We start from the raw sequence: 20404 nt of genomic DNA, 5'->3' as shown, positions 1-20404 counted from the left end.
GCGCCAAGTCACGGCGCATGCATGGCTTAGGTTAAAACATGGTAATCTCGTTCCCAGAGCGCACGTGTCTTTTGTACAAACAGCGGATCTTTGCAAATGGCTATTTGTCTGCATGGGTGCTCACTGTAGCATACCTAATAACAAGTAAGAAAGGATATAGAGCAGTTTTGAGTGTCGTGAAACTAAAACCAATGTAATGCGTCTGGCCAATTATTAAGGACACAGGCAACCCAATGAACCAATCAAAACTTGACGTTAAAACGTTGCTGACGCGAAGTGCGGGAAAAGTTTGCGAACGAGTCAAATGGCTTTAAATTTACTTCGGATTAAATGAAAATGTAGTGCGAGTCTTTTTAAGGGCCCATGAACCGATTCATGCGCGCGCTCGCGCGCGTTGCTATAGAGGTGAAATTTCACTTCGGGTCATTTACGTCAGCCTGAGCACGGAATATAAAAACAACTCAAAAACTTGCAAATTCGCATCCATTTTAGATGTTTTTCTTTGTGTTTCGCAAAATGCAAAGTATAAAAAGTACAAGCAAAGACAAAATAAGAGAAAGACAGAAAAACAAGAGCAATAGAAAGAGAAAAACTAACTCCGTGTGGCTTTGTTTGATCTTACCAAAGTGCGCTGGAAGTAGTGTAAATTGCGCACGCGCTGATAGGGTAAATAAATATCGGGCGCACTTCCGGTTTCTTTAAATGCTAAAGGAAACGCGGTTTTTCATTAAATCCAGCCTTGTTCGACGAATTTCGATTAAAGCCAACGTTGGCAACATAGCTATGCATTCCTTTTTCGAAATCATGCTTTTTTCAGAAAATTACGAATTTTTCAATATTTTGAAATGCTCTCAAAATCTGACCTTTTAGAAATGAAACAAAATCGATGCATAGCGTAATGAGGATTTAAATTAAAACATTAAATCAATAAGAAAAAACCGAGAAAGTAATTTGCCTGGGAGCCTTTGCATTTTTTCTGTATTAGTCACATGACCATGGACGTGGCCTGATGACGTCATCACTAGTGTAACTGGTCATGAAAAAGTTGAAATAACTCTGAACTAAATGAGGAGGTTAGATGAGACTAAATTTTCCTTAGCAACGGTTCGAAAAGATCGGTTAATGGCCCTTAAACCAGGCACGCATGCGCCGTGAAACCGGAACTCCTAAAATCTTGGAGTCTGGAAATTGATTGCCGGTTTTCACATGACGTCACTAAAATTCAAACTACAAAACTGTTGATCCTCCTGACATTTTATTTCCATGACGTATAAGAGCAGCTGAAAACTGATATTCATACAAATTTTTGCTTCGGATGGGTTCTTGGTTTTGTGATAGACTACGCTTGAATTTCTAAGCGTTTGCGCGATGCGGCATTTACAAGACGGCCGAGAGAGTTGTCGTGCTGGTTAAAAATGTGACTTAACTCGGGTAATTTGGCTATCTGAACAATTCTTAGCTTGAGCTCCTCGAGGAGCTCAAAAACATTTTAATGTTTTTGAGCTCCTCGAGAGATAAATTCACGCTTTTGTAGCAAAACTCAGTGACAGGTGTTTCTGTTGGTTTCCGGTCGCCATGTTGGTGCCCATCCGGATGGGCATCAGCATGGCGTCTCCCTACAAATCTCTATAAATTTGTGTAAAAAGTTTCTCCGCATATCTTGCATAAGAAAAATTGCTGAGACCTGAATCTTGACGAGAGTCTGCGCATATTTATTTTCTTCCTTTTCTCAGATTCTGGACTTTATCTATTGAACAGTTTTGATTTTTATTTTGATCTATTTTGAATGGCGTGACACTGAAAACCAACAATTATTCCAGAGCTCCGTGTCTTGGCGCTGACCAAAAGACACGTGGGCTCTGGGAACGAGATTGTCCCAGAGCGAGCTCGTTTTCAGACCGCTGGTCTAGGGGAACGAAGACTCTGGGAACGAGATTGGCTCGGTCCGCACAGCTTCAAATTTCCACTGAGCAGATTACCATAGTAGACACGGCTTCTGATTGGCTAACTGCGAATCGGCGAGACGGAAAACCCCGGGTGGAAAACGAGAGATGGGGCATCGGGATCGGGATCCAGGTATCCCGGGAGTTTGTGGAAAACACGGCGTGTGGAAAACATGGGATGCGGACGGAAAATACGGGATCTAGGTGGAAAACAAGGGGTTTCTGCGGAAAACACAGCGTTCCGCGTTTTTTCGCTAAAATATTGTTTTGTTGTAGAAAAAAGTAGCACGCAGACTGCGCGGGTGACAAACACTACGATAAAACGTATTGTTGAGAAAAAAAATTATCTTGTTTGATTTTTATGAAAGTAATATTCAATTATTATTAAATTTTGTTAATCGATTCAGCATCTTCGTGAAATAAGTTTTTTGATCAAAAAAGCGACACATTTTGGAAAAATCTTGTCTGCGTACTTTTTCTGTCCTGTATTTTATGTGAAATGTATGTTCCTGTGTATGTTACATGTCCTATAAAATGTAAGTCTGTCCGGAAAACGTTTTTCTTTTCTTATACGTGTTTGCTATTGGCTGTATGCCGGGTTTTCTCTTGTTCTACCCTTAATTCAAAATACTCTAAATGCTATCTTGGGGGATCCCGGGCCGGGGACGGCCGTTTGACTTTTTCCTGAGCCGACTATCTGCCCCTGGGGCGGTAAGATGAGAGACCATGGGAACGAGGTTGTGGGACTCCAAGGATGGGGGATTATGGTCCACCGGATAAATCGCTATACAGCGGATAAGACAATCTTCTCCATCCTTAACCATCCTTGTTTCTTTATGGTTTATTAATTAATTATTATCTCTTTGGTGTTTCTCTATCTCTATTTTCAGGTTTCCCTCAGTTTAGAGGTAATTTTGCACGAGACCAAAATATCTCAAAATACCGTGATTGAGCTCCTTTAACATCTAAGAAAAAGCATACGGGACTAGTTTCCTTTTATTACATATTTCTGTTTTTATTATCGTACTGTTGAACCTCTCTAATGCGGACTCCGATGGGAGAGAACGAATCGAAGTGTCCGTATTAGAGAGGTGTCCGGTCGATCCGTATTGGAGAGATCACTATCATGACGTCACTTTGAAGTCTCCACTGACAGTTTGGAGTGTTAAGTAACTCAAATCAGGCGCAAAAGTGAGTGCCTTGCGAATTTCTGATTCTAAATTGATTAACTTAATTGTACTTCTCAGTTGCGTGCTATTCATACAAATTTTGGAACAAAACGTATATTATCGACACCTGGTCCCCGGAGTGTCCGTTATAAAGAGGTTTTTAAAATTAGTATGAATTTGCTCCCTAGGGCCGAGATTTAGTATCCGTTGTCCGTTTTAGAGAGGGTCCGTATTTACAGAGGGTTATTTTAGAGGAAATGTAGGAGAATTTTGTCGGTACATAGGAAACTGTCCGTGTTAGAGAGGTGTCTGTATGGAAGGTTCGACTGTCAGTATATGGTTTAGCAGTCTGCTGTCCAGTCTCGTTTTCAGTACCGAGCACCAACAATCGTCGGGGACCCCTGGGTAATATCGGAGGTTAATAAGAAACAACAAACTGCGGTGACAAACACCTTTTCCTTAAAATTCTGAGAACCAGCGTTGCATGGCTGCTGGCCATTAAGTGTGTTTAGACCATACAGTAAGTTGAGCTTGATAACGAATTTTTCGTCAAACACATGCAATGATAAAGCGTTTTTACTCACGTGGCTGGCACATGCAAATTTATTGAAACAAAAGAAAGCGTTTACGCGCGTGAGTCTAACCTTAAATTTGTCGAGAACATGGCAATTTTATGGGTCGAATCAGCAACCTCAGGAAATTGGTCAGGTAAAAGACCAAAATGACAAACATGACAATAAAAGGCATGTCGGAAAACAAAATTTGTCAGTTCAACTTGACGTTTCGTATGTTTCGACATACATGTTCAGAACTGACCGTTGAGAATAAAAGTAACAACTAAATTTTAATTTTAAGATAAGTAACTAATTAACAATAACAATGACAGTAGTTGAAAAATTTGCATATTACAAGATGGAAACTAATAAAGATAAAGCTTTTCAGAGATCTTTCTTTATTAAGATCTTGCACGCTTCTCTCGGTCAGTAGTGGGAAGAGCTCGAGCGATATTCTCCCAGAACGGCCAACGCGTTCGTCTCGAGTAATTATATTGACTTCTGAATCGTTCTTGACCATATGTAAAAAAAAAGTCGGTACACGCGGAGTCCGTTTAATGGTAGTGAGCCAATGTGAATGCGTTGAGTGGGACTGGAGAAAGGCGCTGAAGTTTCAATTCTGATTTTGCCTTGTGCAAAGCCACAAAATGAAATCTGAAGTCCAGAAACGCCAGAAAGGAGAGAGACACTAACCAGCCAAAAATGTAGTGGCTAGTGTTTTTTCCTTCTTCTTCTTCTTCTTCTTCTTCTTCTTCTTCTTCTTCTTCTTCTTCTTCTTCTTCTTCTTCTTCTTCTTTAAGGTTCTTCGATTAATTCTTAACTCGTCTCGATCTTTCAAAATACTTTCCATTTTGGCCATTATTGGTTCATTATTTGCTTGTTAGTACTCTTCTACCTTTTTAATTTAATTTGTTATTTTCAGGCTTCTCCCTATTTAAAGTTAGGTTTGTGCAACGCACAATGAATTATAGATCGTGGTATTGCTGACTTACTTGGTTGTCAGTGCTTATAGCGCATCCAATTAGCTGCCGTGATATATTAAATCCGATTAACCAATCAGAGAACTCGTTGTAGAACTTGTTTCATATTTTGTTTACCAAGTAGATGTCTCTGTAGGAAGGTGGCTTTAATATCACGTGACCTGGGGTGCTCTGTTAAATAAACCATTTGTCAAAGTCATGGCTGGGCATTAAATATATCTGTAAGCATTGTCGCAGGCCGACATCACGCGAGTGAAAATGTCAGAAAAAGATTCAAACACTCACATAGAAGTTCCAGTTGTTAGTCAAATGGAGTACGAAATGCACGAAAAAAGTAAGTGCATTGCTTTGACAACAATGTTGTAGGCAATTTTAAACATTGTCTTTCATTGGTCACTGTATTGTAGAATCACAGTCGTAGTGCAAGTATGAATAAGACGTGTATGCGTATAATTCGCTCGGTCAAAGATATTTGCGTGTTTCGTAGTTATTGTGAAATTTCTCCATTTGCTGGGCAATTTAGCTCAAAAGCTATGCGAATTTGTCTTCTCTTTAGTGCAACTTAGCTTGTACTGATTGAAGTCATTTGCGATGCACGTTTAGCCAAGCAAGCAGGCACACGAAAAGATAGCAATTTTGCAGGGACCTTTTATTGGTCTTTATAAAAAAATTGTCAATGATAAAACTTATCTATTAGAGGTAGAAACATAAGCTACAGAATGTGGTTTACCATTCCTAAAAGATTGAAGATTAAATAAATGAAAGTCAGGCTACATCACTGGCTACCCTTGAATAGATCGTTAAAGTTTCCGTTCCGTTGATGGGCTTCGTCGCGGTCAAGGAAATAAACATGGCTTGTTTATACGGCACAGTTTCATTTTACTGAGTGATAAGATTGACCAAGTTTAGACTTGACCAGATTATTAGATACTGCAGTATATATTTTTCAGGCACTGTTTCGATAATGGCGAAGACAAACCCAGGTAGTAGTTCTTGTAACGGTATATTGAACAAGATTACCAACAAACTTCCGAATTAAGAATTTACAGCCGGTGTGTCACTTTGATTACTTATACTTCTCTGAAGTAGACAAATCAATTTTCTGCTTTCTACGGAAAGGCGTTTGGAAGGTATTTCATTAGAGCAATTTTTACGTTTTGCTAAAACTGAAATCCACGATAAAAACCCGAAATGACTGAGGATAATAATATTTGTGCACTGGCGGCACACTTTTGCATATGATATGTCGCAACGTATTAGCAAGGAACTGAACAATATTCCTGGTTCAGTTGAAAGGCAATTTTGCCACCGTAGTCAAATACATGTACACAACTTGATGGAGGAATTTTGATTAGTTAATATTGCTCAAAAAACTTGAGTGGCGCGTGATTGACAATTGCATTGGTTTCCTGGCAAATCATGTCGGGTGAATTAAGATACCGAGAGAGCACAGCGGTAAACGTATAACTTTTTTTATCAGAAGGATAAATTTCACGGGATACAAGAATTTGCCTTACCAGTTATTTGCAAATCGATTTTTACTTGAAAAGCGATCTATATCAATGCTCTTAAGTTGCCCAGTTTGTATAATATCAGATTTTGTCGGGCACTGAGTTTTGTTTAAAAGTTTCGGTGGATTTCAAGTTGCCTGAACAAGTCCAAATCGAGCATGAATTCACATTTCGTCAAAATCTACACAATTATGGCGAGCTTTGAAAACATCAGTTCTCCACAACATGGTATCAGCAGTTTTTTTCATTGTTGATTCTCAATATAGCTTTTACGCAACTCAATATTGCAATGTAACGATGAATGCCAGCTTGCAATCTTGATGAAAATCTTTGATTTCCTTTTAACTTGCTATTGTTTTCTACTAAGCTAAAGACTGTAAAATAAATGTATGTTCAAATAAACTTCCGTGTCTTCAGTTCAGAAGTCTTTTCCAGCCCAATTTGGTGATTTAGAGTAAGTTTGTTTAAGTGACGGTAAACAATTAAGGCAACATCTTGTAGGTAGAATTGTTGAGATACGCTAACATAAAAGTAATGTAATATCCAGCGAAGATGTCATTGGCTTCCAGAATTCTGGAAAGAGTCAACAATCTTGGTCGAGATCATTGTTGTACAGTAGCAAAGAGGAAAGCTTTCCCTCGCGCACCTTAGAATTAACTGAGAAACAACGTACTTAAAAGATGGAAAGCTCTGATCCAAACAAACACGGTGATTTATAACTCCAGTAACTTTCTTCGATATGCTATTAACAAAAGGCTTTTAACAAAGTTTTGATACCGATTGAGTTTTGGTTGATAAACTGACATCGCGATGTTACGACTGTTAATGTTTGATCCAAGCATGTGTAAAATATAAATAAATGAATCCATATTCCAAATCACATACAATAATAAACCATTTTGAGTATTGAGCGTGAACGCTGTTGCTGTTAATAATAGCTCTAAACTTCCTGAAGAAAAGAAAAGAAAAGAAAAGAACATAACGGTAGTTGTTAACAAATTTGTAATTTACGTCAATTAAAGCTGTCAAATTTCAAAAAAAGAAGTTATGGACGTAATTGGTCGTAGATAAATAATATAAAGAATTCAATACACCATGCAAGTCTAATATAAATATCTGCGTTATGCATGACACGTTTTCTTTTAAAATGTACTTTGAACACGCCAGCTAATACTGAGACTGTGACTGCATAAGGAATTAAAAGGAAAAAAAATGAATATTTGTGAGTTGATTATTCTCAGTCCAAAAAAAAAAAACTTTACCTTTGACCCGCTTCTTTCAGTCAAAATAGTTGGATAATAACATTCAGTGTATTTTGACTCTCAAGTTTTTTTTAGCTTGTTGAGGTCCCCGCGTGATCATCGTAAACCACAAGTGTCAGTGTGTCAGGGAAAAATTATTCCTGGGTGTGGGCAATATCGACTTTTATATTAGTAATTCCTCCAGTCTTTTGTTGAGTTACATAAGATAGTATGTGCATATAATCAGTTCGCAGAGCGAGTATAGTCACGTCACAAGCTTTGTCGCGGATCGAACACCATCATTGCTTGACGCCGAAAATGTCCGACAAAAACAGAAATTCACTAATTAACATTACTTGTAATCCCATCTCTTACTCAGCATCTCCAAAAGGGCGCAGGTCTTCGCAGACGAGAGGAAATCGATTGGTAAACAAGAGCGGTAAGGTGCACTTACGTTCTTCCAAAGTACCTCAGAAAAGAGAACGATTCCTGGCCGATTTCTTCACGTCTTTGATCGATGCGAAATGGCGATGGGTTATCGTGTTGTATTCTGCGGGTTTCATCCTCAGTTGGTCGTTGTTCGGGACTGCTTGGTTTGTGATCTTTTGGCTCCGGCTTCGATACGACAATGGCGTAGTCTGTGTAGATAATGTTGATTCTTGGACATCGGCGTTTTTATTCTCAGTTGAAACGCAGACCACAATTGGATATGGTGGACGGCAGGTATGAAAACCTTATTTGCACTTTATGTCCTTTGTTGAGTTCAAGTGAGCAGTTCACGGGATGTTTTCATCTTCACTGGGTTCAGCTGTTCTTGTTCTAAATCTGATTAGCACATTTCAGGAAGTGTTCGACTGGAAGAAAAGGCTAAATTCAGGCCCCGTTAATGGTAATTTCACTCTAAGCTGTGTAAATCTGTCCCCTCTCTCTCCGGCTGACATGTCATTTTATGGTCAGATAGTTCAAACACGCATAGTTCTCACTACAATGTACAAAAACGCGAGATTTGTCATTTTAATTTGAGCTAGCTAACCAAGTATAGTGAGTCAGACTACGAAATAAAAATTAGGAAATTATGGCTGCTAAGAGAGCGTTTAAACCAAATTTTATACAACTTTTCGCCAAGGATTTTCAGGTCTAATGACACGGGTCTTTTTATTTTTGTTGAGTTAAATACGTGTTGAAAGTCTACGAAATATTAGACGAAGTAGTTAAATTCGTCCCTCTAGAATTATCGGCACTTTAGATATACCCACTTGAGCGTAAAAAAAATACCGAGAAAAATGAATGTGCGAGCGGAGGTTACAGTCGAACAACAGGTGCAAGATGACTCACAAAAGTGTGAATAAAAGACAAATAAAAAAGCCGTGCTTCTACGTGAGAAATTTGCCGCCGATATTGAAAGAACTGTGAAATTCAGAGAAAGTTGAGACGGTACTTCTAGACAAGTAAGGGTTATATTGAATCAATGTGCCAATATTACCTTAATATTGAGGCAATATTGGTTTGTTTCAATCATCACAAAAACAGCAGCTCAGGTTCTTTGTAAACTCAGCGAAGAAATTGAAGATAGTTGGGCAAATCGTTTTTAGAAAGAGTTTCAAACGTATGATAGGCAATGATCATATTTAGAAGTGCGAGAAGCAAACGAAATTTCAAAAACTGATAAGGATCGAACAGTAATTAGCCAGTATCAACAATGATGACGTTAATATGTCCCTAAGGGCTGTTACGCTGTTATTACAGCTATTTAGAGTATTGCCTTGATAAAATCATAGTTCATCTTTGTTGCCGGAATCGCTGCATAATGTTTGATGTAGCTTCGATGAAAGTGTTCTTCGCATGCTAACATAAAAGTGACTGCTGATTAGAGGCATTACCAAGTTTGGATCCATTTTTTTTCTCTGTTTAATTTAACAATGAATTAGATTCGTGATATTTAGTCCATGATGCGAATCTTGTCTGAATGAAGTGCTTAGGCATGTAGAAGTCTAAATCCGCGACATCTTGATGAGACCAGAAGAGGGGACTTGTTGCGACGACAGTTTTCCTCGTGTGACATGCTGGTCCAGTTCTTGTCCCTCTCTCTGTCACGCAACGCTCCGTTCTCGGAGAGAGAGGGCCCCTCCTCCGAGAGCGGAGCGTTGCGTGACAGAGAGCGGGACGAGAACTGGACTAGTGGCCTGCCCGTTTTTGCAATAACGTGCTGTTGCGGGGACAAGATTTTTTCCCAGCAACATGTTGCGTGAAATTCAGCTGATTTGAATTCGTGGGTCATGAAGCAGGGACAAAATGGCCTCAATTTTCAATGTCGCACGGTGTACACTGCTCTCGCAAACTGTCCCCGCTACAATATAGAAATGAACCAATATGCGCTTCCAGTGCACCAGCTTGCGTACTTTTCCTGCGAACATGCGTCCTGTGGGTACACACGAAGGCCCTTGTCCCCACTGCAAGTCCCTGCAGTGTGTGCCGACCTTTACTTTGAAATTGTGCCATCTGATTAACTGTGGCTGAATATTCCTGTGCGTGCAATAAACAGACACTCTTTTCTATTCTTTTGCAGATAACCCCACAATGCCCCGAGGGTGTGGTATGTCTTCTGCTCCAGTCTCTCACGGGCTTACTTTTGTCTACGTCACTCCTTGGCCTCATTTTCGCGAAACTTTCCCGCCCTCGTCCTAGGTCCCAAACGGTGATGTTCTCGAAGCACGCTGTAGTCGCTCCGTACGATGGATTCTTATCTTTAATGTTTCGCGTGGGAGACGCGCGAAAAAGTCAGTTACTCGACGTGGCAATCTCACTTCACTGTTTCCGTTTTCGGACCACCGCGGCGGGCGAAGAGTTCTTGGTCTCTCAGCAAGAACTTCCAATCACCACGGAACATGGTATCGAGATTGGCGAGCAGATTAAGCCATTCTTTCTAATACCTCTGACAGTCGTGCATGTCATTGACGAGCGCAGTCCGCTGTACGAGCTCGGGGCTCAAGAACTCGCAGCTTCCCGGATAGAAATTATTGCTGTTCTGGAGGGCGTCGTGGAATCAACAAGCATGGTTACCCAGGCCAAGACTTCTTACTTAGCCGAGGAAATTCTTTGGGGTCAGCGGTTCCATCCTATTTCGCTTTGTCGAGGCAAAAAAGCTGACTTGTCATCTTTTGATAAAACGTACCGTGTGCGAACGCCCCCATTTTCGGCCAAGGAGTACGAGAGATCAAACCAAAAAGGAATAAAAATCGACGAATACAAAACGTCTGTAAGAGAAAAGGGAGAACTATCAAATGGAGATGATTATCAGGTTTGGATTCCCATAAAACGAAACCCAGAATCATCGACGAAAAACGAAACTAATTCCAATAATAACTCCGACATAGTTTAAAGCATGGTGAACCAGCCGACATATGCCATGTTGAAAGAAGAAACTTGATCAAAATGATCACACAGCATTTTATTCTAGCTGATCATGAAAGACGTCTTTTTTCAACAGTGTATGGTTGTTTAAAACTAGGTATTCTCCTCAGGAAAAATCGGAAAGAGAGGGAGAGGCCAACGGAAGAAAGGAGTGTATATTAATGGCGTGCAACTTCAAAAGTGCCATGAAAATGAATCGGAAATGAAATGCCCCTTTGTTAAAAAGAAAGTAACAGCAGTAACAAAGAGCAAGACTTTTTTGAATTTGGATAGAACAAGCAGAAATCTTGTAAATAGGTATTTTTATAGCCATATTTTATTGTTATATTTTTTAATGAAAAATGTAGCCTAAACACTCTCACATTTTAAATGTGTTAAATTAGTTTTTCGCATACATGTACATTAAAATAAATAAATTTTAATAACGGCGTATTTTTTTTCCTTAAATTAGGGCTTGGCACAATTTAATTTCATCTTAATTATACTTGTAAACTAAACGTACAGAGAAAAGAACTATATTTTATAAGTGGCAATAACAACAACAAGGATGTTTTCAAATAAAACCTGTTTATACATCAAGTCCATCAAGGATCACTTACTCAATCACTCTGCTAGCCCGTGAGGGAGGTAATAACCAAGGTTATCACCCCCATCCCCCCCCTACCCCACCCTGACATTTTCCTAAGCGATACATATACAAACAAGTGATGAAAGCACCTTTACAAGAATTCGATGAAACAGAAAGAACAAGTTCAAATTTATGAGCAATGAGAGTGATAACTTTGTTTGCTTGTGCCTATAGCAGCGAAACACCTAGCTGATCTCACGGTCACCCTGACGAGCAAGCGAGTGAGTGACCGTTGGCAGCCATAAATCCTAACAACTATCTCCCTAGTTACATAACGCGTTCAGTTGACGATAGTTCTAGCATAGGTTACCACCTTCATTATTCGAAATTTATTTTACAAAGCAAGATATCTGCGCATTACCATAATACAATTTTACAGGCGCCACGATCAAGCTGTAGCAAGCAGTTCAATTAAGCATGCATCTTATCCCAAAGCATTCCTGGCGAAGTTTCCTTTATTGGTCTAACTTAATTCCTCTCTCTACAGACAGAGCCGGGTAGAACTTTTTCTTGCCATATTGAGCTATTTCTTCTTCCAATCAGACTACTGAGACCATCGTCTTCAGTTCACGTCAAAGCATTTTCTTTATTTTGCAACAGCTTTTTCGCTTCCTTCATTCTCCCGACTCAGAGTACATTGATGCTAAACCGATGTCTTACAGCTACACAGGACGAAATCACCCGATCAGCATCATTCCATTTCTGTCGTTTCGTGTAGGTGGCTTCGTACAAGTCGTCCATCTCAATAAGTCCTAGTCCTCATCGTCTGATAAGTCTTCGTCAAAAGCGTGTCTCCGATATCCTTCATCTAGAAAGACTTAAAAGAGAGTCATCAGGCTCCTCTGTACACTCTAGTAGGTTAAATGAACACCAACAGTGTTTGGGAATATTGTTAGTTCATAAGATATTTCAGACTTAAGCAAGTACTGGAAAAACCAACGATCTAATGTCCCAACGTTTCGACGACCTTGACGACGCCATTATCAAGGAATTAATAAGTTAGAACGCGTTCATAAGAGGTAAGACCAGTAGATTTACATAAATGAAGTCAAGTTAGACAAAGGCTTAAGCCCGGATCGAGTCTGTTTGCACATCCAAGCATGGTCTTAATTGTTTGATGTACAGCATTTCGTTAATTTAACAGTCACATTTATTCCAGCATTTTTTCAACACTTTGAAACAACTCTCATTTATTCATTCCTTGATAATGGCGTCATGAGGTCGCCGAAACGTCGGGACATTATGTCGTTAGTTTGTTCTTGCTTATGTATTTCAAAAACATTGTTAATAAGACTTGAGACACTGAGGAGGAAAATGGATCTTGAACGTTACTAGAGAAAGAGACTTAGTTGGGGTGAGACGTAACGAGCTCGCCCCAAGCCCACTAACTAGACCTCTATCATTTACTAGTAGAATTCTACTAGTATGCTAATGCAAATGCTGTAACCTGATTGGCTGAGCCATTGAACACTATTAGTGTGCATTGGCTGGAGGTCGTCTAGGAAATAGCGACGTATTTTTCGTTTTTCCAAAGTTTTGGAGGAAAGTTTGATGCAATTAAATTATTAGGAAGTCTAAACGAAGGACATTTACGGTTTCTTGACTTTTAAAAAAGTTGAAATTATTGAAAAAGCTGATGCGCGCTTGCACACAACTTCAATTTTAAATGACAATTCAATCCGAGCGATCTTTTTCAGGCGCAAAGTTTAATAATACGTCAAGAAATAATTGGAAACCGTTACTTGAAGTAAGTTTTAGTAAGAATTCTACTAAAACAATTAAATTATTCGCTCTCGATTTCTATGAGGTGGAAGTTGATGAGGCCGACCTCATAGAAATCTCGAGCTCATAATCTAATTGTTAATTATTTTCACTACAAGATCAAAGCTTTTGACGTTAACTCACCTGAATCAAAGCCATAGTCTTCATAATATTTTCTGTCTTGTGACGAATCTGACCACTGCTCATCCTCATCTGGATAATCATTCCGCCAGTTTCCTTCATCTAGAAATTTCAAAGTGTGAAGATTAAATTTTGGGGTTGCACTTCAGTTGCCATATTTAATAAACAACACAAACTAACATTTCAGCCTTAGCTCGTCCCAGATATCTCGAGGTTACCAAAATGTAACATCACGTTAAATAAAATGAACAACGATTTCAACCTCTAATACGACACGCTTTTAAATGATTAAATACGACAAAATACAGTAAAAGCCTGGTTACAAGCCTCTCTGCATATCCGCCCCCAGCCCCCATCCGCTTATAGGTCCAGCTGTATGTTGCGGTTGATAACTTTTCCCGAGTAGAAATCTCCCCCCCAAAAAACAACGAAAATATTTTCTTTTATTTCTTACTAGCACATAAAGTAAGTTAACACATAAACTTACTGTTGTTTTTGTCAGTCTATTGCGAGACATTATCTTTTTATGCTGCTTACAGAAACAGCATCTTTGTTTTAAAGCCCTCTACCCTGTTTGTAAGCCCGAATGGAAACGCCTTACTAAGTTACGTACAGTAGGCCTAGCGCTTATAGCGGTAATTCTATGAAATTAAAACAGGTTTAGCTATTCCAAGCACAAAAGTGTTGTCTACCAACCATTTGAATCGTCCTCGTCGTCATAAAGTTCACCAAAATCTCCCTCCAGGGTTTCGTGAACGAGATCAGAGTCAAAAGGCAACACTTCAACTCTACAGAAAAATATTGCAGATTTAAGCGAAGATTTTCTTAATCAGCTCTTATTTTTTGATAGGTTCACAATATAAACTTGTGGGAGGTGTGTTGGCTTAACCCTAACCCTAACCCTTAGTGCCTTTGACTCCAGAGTGAGCAGTCCAGCTTCAAGCTCTAGCCGGGGACATTGTGTTGTGTTCTTGGGCAAGACACTTTACTCTCACAGCGCCTCTCTCCACCCAAGTGTATAAATGGGTAACGGTGAATTTAATCGTGGGAGTTAACCCTGCGATGGACTAGCATCCCATCCAGGGGGGAGTAGAAATACACCTAGTTGCTTCATGCTACTGAAACCGGGATAAGCTCTGGAATGATGAGCCACTTGGCTCGTATGCAGACTTTACCATGCCTCGCAATATAGACTACCTCCAGCCTTGAGTGCTCTCGTGTTTCCTACCGTTTTATTTCCTTTCCCCAACTATAACTGAAACTTTTACTATTGCCTTAAGCTCTCATCCAGTTCCTTATAAAAATTTTAAAAAAAAACCTCCCTCAAGTGCTATACTCAAATACACAAGATAACATATTCTTATAGACAAATGTGTAATACCTTGCTGATGAGTACCACATTCATGCAGCATTGACAAAAGAAAGTAAAATACTTACATATCACCCAGTCTTCCATAATTATCACTTGGGTAATAAAAGTCATAGACATATCCCTCTTTATCTGACTTTATCTGTTCTGTTCTTGGTCCTAACGCAAGGTATTCAAGACAAGCTTCAGTTAATGAAACGTGCACATAATGCTACAATACAAGTGTTAAGGTGTTACTTTCCACTGGCTGAGTGAAACAAAATAAGTGGAAAATGTTTTTCTCATACATTACTGTGTTGCATCTGCCATTACTGACCTTTTGGGCTTTTCTGTCAGATAAAACTCAGTTTGTGCTGCACAGTCCAAGGTATATTCAGTCTCTAATACCATGCTGAGGGAGGGAAGATGTTCAAGGCCTAGCTCATGAGCTTTTCAGCTCTTAGAGCCATACAATAGGAGCCCAGCTGGGCAATCTCATAGTCAATTGTCACACAGGAATTTGGCCGAGTAAACTCATGGCAGTCAGTCCGGCATGGCTACTAGTGGTATGTCAGAAATTCATTTAGTAAAAACACACAGATATCAGAGATAAACATCTCTGAGTCTGAGTCAATATCAAGTGTATAAATAAATTTGTGGAGGAAGGAAAACCTGATAATCAGAGAATAACCCAACATGTAGCTAGGGGCAAGGACAAAAAGTGGACCAACAATCAGTTTAACCCACATGGGATGCTGCAAAGAGGATTTGAAACAGGGCACATTGCTGAAAGGTGAGCATTCCTTCAACTGTGTTATCCCTGCTCCCCTGAAAATGTTTGCACAAGGCGGCAGATTTCCAGGGTTTTTAGTGTCTACATCTTTCAAAAATCTGCAATTATCCAAACAATAAACTATCATTTACCATCAGACACTGTTAACTTTTCTCGAATCATTTTCACTGAGTTACAAAGAATAGCATTTGTATCTTCAGCCTGTTTTGCCTTCCTTGCTAATCTTTCTTGTCGTTTGGTGTCACTGCAATGAATAAGACATAGCATGCACATGTAAACAAAAGAAAACTACAGTGCCTATTAAGTGATGATGAACTTAAGATTTGAGGAAACAGTTGAACCAATGAGAAGAGACCACCCATGAGGTCAGGCTGACATAGTTGCATAGAGAGGTCAGCCTACAGGGGAGCTAAATTTTGAGTGGCAGCCTGCAGTTGTTTCAGAGGTTTATTCTGCACACAAATGCATAAGTAAACCCCAAACTGCTGTATTCAAATCTAGTAATTTGAATATAATTCAGTGCGTCCAGGTCTGATCTCAAAGTTGCAACATTAAATTAATATCAATAATATCAATACAGTGGAACCCCATCAATACAGTCACCAATGGGCCATGAAAATTTGGCTGTGTTAACATACGGCCATATTAAATTGGTAGGGTCAAATTTCACGACAAGTCTAAATTGACTGAAGTCTCAACGGGAATTTCACAATTTTATTCCTAAACAGCTGTTATTTAAGAAGCATCCAGGATGCAGATACAATTTTAAAAAAAACATTGAAACTTTAACCAAAAAATTATTAAGGATTATACAGGTTTAATGTGGCCATTGGCCTTATTAATAGGGTGGCTGCATTAACAGCCAAATTGGAGTTTCAAGAAGTAGTGCGATGTGCATACGTTTTTATCCCTAATTTATTCCATTCTTTTGTTATTTAAAGAACAAAACAAAAGAAGAGAATAAATTACGGAGGAGATTGCACATGCACTGAACTTATTCTTGAAACTTTGCTTTGGCTTCAAATGATAATAAAATCAGTTTAATATGTAGTAAAAATGTGCTCACCTACTGAGTGACTCTTCATCTTTGACAAGATCATAAACACTCAGAAGTCTTTGCACTTCTAAATCAACATCATCAACGGCTTCCTCTGTTGCTGCATCCGTACTCTGTGCTTCCTCAGACAATCTAGTGTTACTATCTGATTTGCTGTTAATAATAATAATATTTAACAAAATAACTTGAGTAATCTATTAAACTCAGAGAACCCTGGAAAGCTAGCAGTTGGGTGCATTTTTGGGGCAATAGGGGAAAGAAGTACAGTTTTTAGCTCTGCTAATAGTCTGTATTAATGCACCTGGTTTGTGTTGTGCAAGAGCATGATGTGGACTCCTATGGAAACAGTTACAACTATTGGGCACTTAGAAGAAGGAAAATCAAAGTGGTTAAGTGTAATATATTATGCAATTTTTGAAAGTAAATCAACTTGATTGAAAAAGCTGTTATGGAAATATATGTAGCTAACACGGCTTGCAGTGTAGTTGCACGAAAATAACACAAACAAGGTTTGTCAGTTTGTTTACAATAACCTTCCATTTTCTTTTCTCTCTACTACTAACATTTGCTTATATGTCTTCTCTTGTTGTTTGATACTAGTTGTAAGTTGTGTGTTAAAATAGATAAATAAAGAAAATTATTCCATGTCAAATAGACTAGAAGGAAAAGACACCATACCTAGCTGAATCTGTTCCATTTTCCCTGTTTGAAGAAATGACTTTGAATCTGGCTTCCTGATCTAGAAGCTAGTAAAAAGACACACAAAGAGGTTGGCATTAATTAAACCCTGAAGCCAAGGAGAAACATTGCACATTTGTATACATCACAACAGCAAAGGGTGGATATATTTCCTTTTGATAGTATTTTTATTTTATTGAAATATAAATCATGTATTACCATGTTCAGTACAAATGTAAATTTTTCAAAATAAATTCTTTGCATGCTTATCAACAAAGTAAGGGCATCTATATTTAAAATTAATTAATGCATAGAAGAAATACCTTCTTCTGTTGCCGCAGCCTATCTTGTATTGTTTGTTGACTGTGGATGTGAGATTTGGCCAGATTTTCATGGCTTATTGACTGCTTATGAATCTTGGCCTTAAACACAAAGCAAAAGCAACAGTCAAAGACCTTTGAAGTAGTATTTGAAATCATTGCAAACAAGAAATTATATTACAACCAGTTTGTCACCTATTCACGGTTGCCACAGGCATAATTTTTCAAACTTTCCTGACTCATCCCTCATAAAAATAAAATTTCCCTGACCAAATAAATACAAAATGTCAGGTACAATAGTGGCCTCTAGCCTCATTTTACAGCTGCCCTTTCCACTCTTTCTGATAAGTTTTCAACAACAATATCATTAAGATCACAGTAACCCAAAATGTTTATACAAGCCTTTAATGGTATTAAATTAGCCATGTTAAATTATTTCAATTTTCCCAAGGCATTTTCTTTTAAATGTCAATTTCCCCTGACTCAAAATAAAATTCCCTGACTTTCCCTGACATGGAAGAATTTTCCTCAGTGATTATTTCCTAACTTGTGGCAGCCCCGCTATTACGTGATGATTTTTAGGGCTCTGTGGAGTGTTACATTCTATAAAGAAATATACAGTAAAAAAGAGAGCAAATGTTTCATTTACAGGAGAGCCTTCACTAATGGACACCAGCTATTAAGCAGACATCTCCTGAAGGTAGACACATGAATGTATGGACACTCCATCTTAGACCTTCAAAAGGCAGACACCTTTCCTAAGCAGACACATTTCCCAGGTCTGAAGGGTATCTACATATGGGTTGGAGTGTCAATTGTACTTCTGGGAATACATACCAGCAAGTCTTTTCTCTTAACATCATCTCCTTGTGGCACACTTCCAACAAACTTGAAAACTCGCTCAACTGAAATTAATGACATAAGACAAGATATTGAAACAAAGAGACTTTCACTTGTACACCCATGTAAATAAAAATATAACAAAAAGAATTGAATGCACAGTCACACAATGAAACCTCGCTTTACACTCAGCTTGTAAACATAGCCACCTTCTTGAACTGCCTAGTACATGAAATTATCCTTTGTGTATGTAATAAAATTCATTCTTTCTCTGCTCTCTGCCTTCTAATATGACGTATGTAACAATTACAGTGATTAGTAAACCTACATATTAATATAACTTAAGTTTAGGTTATCATATACATGTAGTTCTGCTTATCAGCTACATGTGAGAAATTGGTCTGAAAGCAAGACCTACAGGTAGCATATGAATGAAGTTTTTGACCCCCAGGCAAGCTACTCACAAACAAGTGTAAGCAGTAAGGGTTGAAAACTACAAATTTCTTTCACCATAATGTCAGCGGTCAAGATGAATACAATTTTTATTTTAAATTAAAATATAACACCACAACTACACTAAATTAAAGTAAAAGTGAATAATAAGTTTACACCTTTGACGATTACCAGAACCTTACGTATTTGTTCAATATTATGCAATTTAATAATTACAGCCTTTGCCACATAGAAATAGACTAGTTAAATTTCCTTGTCAGACCCTAAAAATTGCTAGCGAAACCTGCGATGGATATAAAGTTACTATTAATCGCAGCATGGGTATTAAAGTTTAACTGGAAGAAATCTATACAGAATAAACGATGTCGAAGTTACTAGGCACACACCTGTTGATGTATCACTGGTTTTCAAATCAGTTATTTCCTTTGCACAGTCTTCGTTCTTTGCAATGTGGGGTTTCTTGAAAACTTGAGCGACAACTGGAAAATATGACCAGGCAGTGTGCTCAATAAGCTTAATAAACACTCGTCAGACGAGCAAATTTATAAGGGAACGACTCAATTCAAGATGCAACATAAACAGGAACTTCTTTCAAGTTTTGAATTGCAAAGAAATAAAACAAAATGGTTGAGAATCAAATTAATTATTTTACTTACGTAGTGCATCCAGAGCATCTTCCGTCCTTTTTCGTTTTATTCTCAGGACCACAGATCCATGGTCGGCCGCCATCTTGGCAGCTCGTCTTGCTGAGCATGATGGGAAGCTTGGCTTCCAAAATTATACGTAGGCATGCAATGCATCCACGCGATGATAAAATTGTCTCTGTACCCGTGGTACATAAAAATTCAAAAGAAAAAGAATAGAAAACTGATGAGGTAGAAAAATGTAAAAAAGTGTCATTCACAAAATTATATGGATTTCAAGAGTCACACGTCTATCGGAGAGAACAATTTATTTCTTACTGTTCATCCTAAGCATTTATTATTACTATCATCATCATCATCATCATCATCATCATCATCATCATCATCATTCATTCATTGTGCTCGTTGCTGTTAAAGTTTGCTTAATCAACTCCCTAAATCCGAATAAACGGCCAAATAATGAACAGCCAAACGAGCACAAAACAAACGAAAGCCCGGCCGAACAAAAAGACGGCTGAGGGTGCTGAGAACATCTCTGCTATGAAACGAAATCAAAACATATAAAATTATGTTCCCGCCATTTCGTCTCAGGTAGTTTCGAGAAAGTCGCCTGGGCTGTACACGCATCGCGCGAGTAACATCCTTGGAAGAACTGGGTACCATGTCTAAAAATAACTTAAGAGGGATTACCTTAGGTAAAGGACATGTATGGGGGAGTCACTCTCTCACCTTGATAATCTCTTGTTTACACCCATTCTCGACCCCAGAGCTCTTCTCTTTCGCGCATGACGAAAGGCGAGAAAAGCGTTCGCGCGCGGTTAAGAAAGCGAAGAATCTGGGGTCGAGAATGGGTTTACACCAGGCTCCGGTTTTTCGAAGGCTTGATAACGCTATCCACCGAATAAATTGCTGTCCACTGGATAAGTGTTGGC

At 38.7% G+C, this 20404-nt stretch overlaps 2 protein-coding genes across 3 annotated transcripts; one reads left to right on the top strand and one right to left on the bottom strand.

The window, feature by feature from the left end:
* Positions 1–4855: 4855 nt before the first annotated feature.
* LOC110053807 (inward rectifier potassium channel 2-like) lies at positions 4856–11388 on the top strand. Its single transcript, XM_020760094.2, has 3 exons — positions 4856–4980; positions 7778–8121; positions 9965–11388. The coding sequence occupies exons 1-3, from the start codon at positions 4905–4907 to the stop codon at positions 10775–10777; spliced, it is 1233 nt and encodes a 410-aa protein (XP_020615753.2). The 5' UTR covers positions 4856–4904; the 3' UTR covers positions 10778–11388.
* LOC110053808 (putative RNA polymerase II nuclear localization protein SLC7A6OS) lies at positions 11104–19597 on the bottom strand. Of its 2 annotated transcripts, none has more exons than XM_089287921.1 (11): positions 19485–19597; positions 19215–19307; positions 18373–18440; positions 17539–17637; positions 17216–17283; positions 16547–16690; positions 15612–15724; positions 14777–14867; positions 14036–14127; positions 13343–13441; positions 11104–12254 (listed from the first exon to the last, which is right to left on the bottom strand). In XM_089287921.1, the coding sequence occupies exons 1-11, from the start codon at positions 19555–19557 to the stop codon at positions 12190–12192; spliced, it is 1005 nt and encodes a 334-aa protein (XP_089144047.1). In that variant the 5' UTR covers positions 19558–19597; the 3' UTR covers positions 11104–12189. The 2 variants fall into 2 exon arrangements, with proteins under 2 accessions (XP_089144047.1, XP_020615754.2); XM_020760095.2 differs by having other exon boundaries at positions 11104–12245; positions 19485–19596.
* Positions 19598–20404: the final 807 nt, after the last annotated feature.

Source organism: Orbicella faveolata, unplaced genomic scaffold (genome assembly GCF_042242905.1).
Source record: "Orbicella faveolata isolate gen_17 unplaced genomic scaffold, um_ofav_v1 contig_15, whole genome shotgun sequence".
NCBI classification, from domain to species: Eukaryota; Metazoa; Cnidaria; class Anthozoa; order Scleractinia; family Merulinidae; genus Orbicella; species Orbicella faveolata.
Note: the sequence above shows the minus strand (reverse complement) of the source record. Positions and strands in the feature narration are given on the sequence as shown.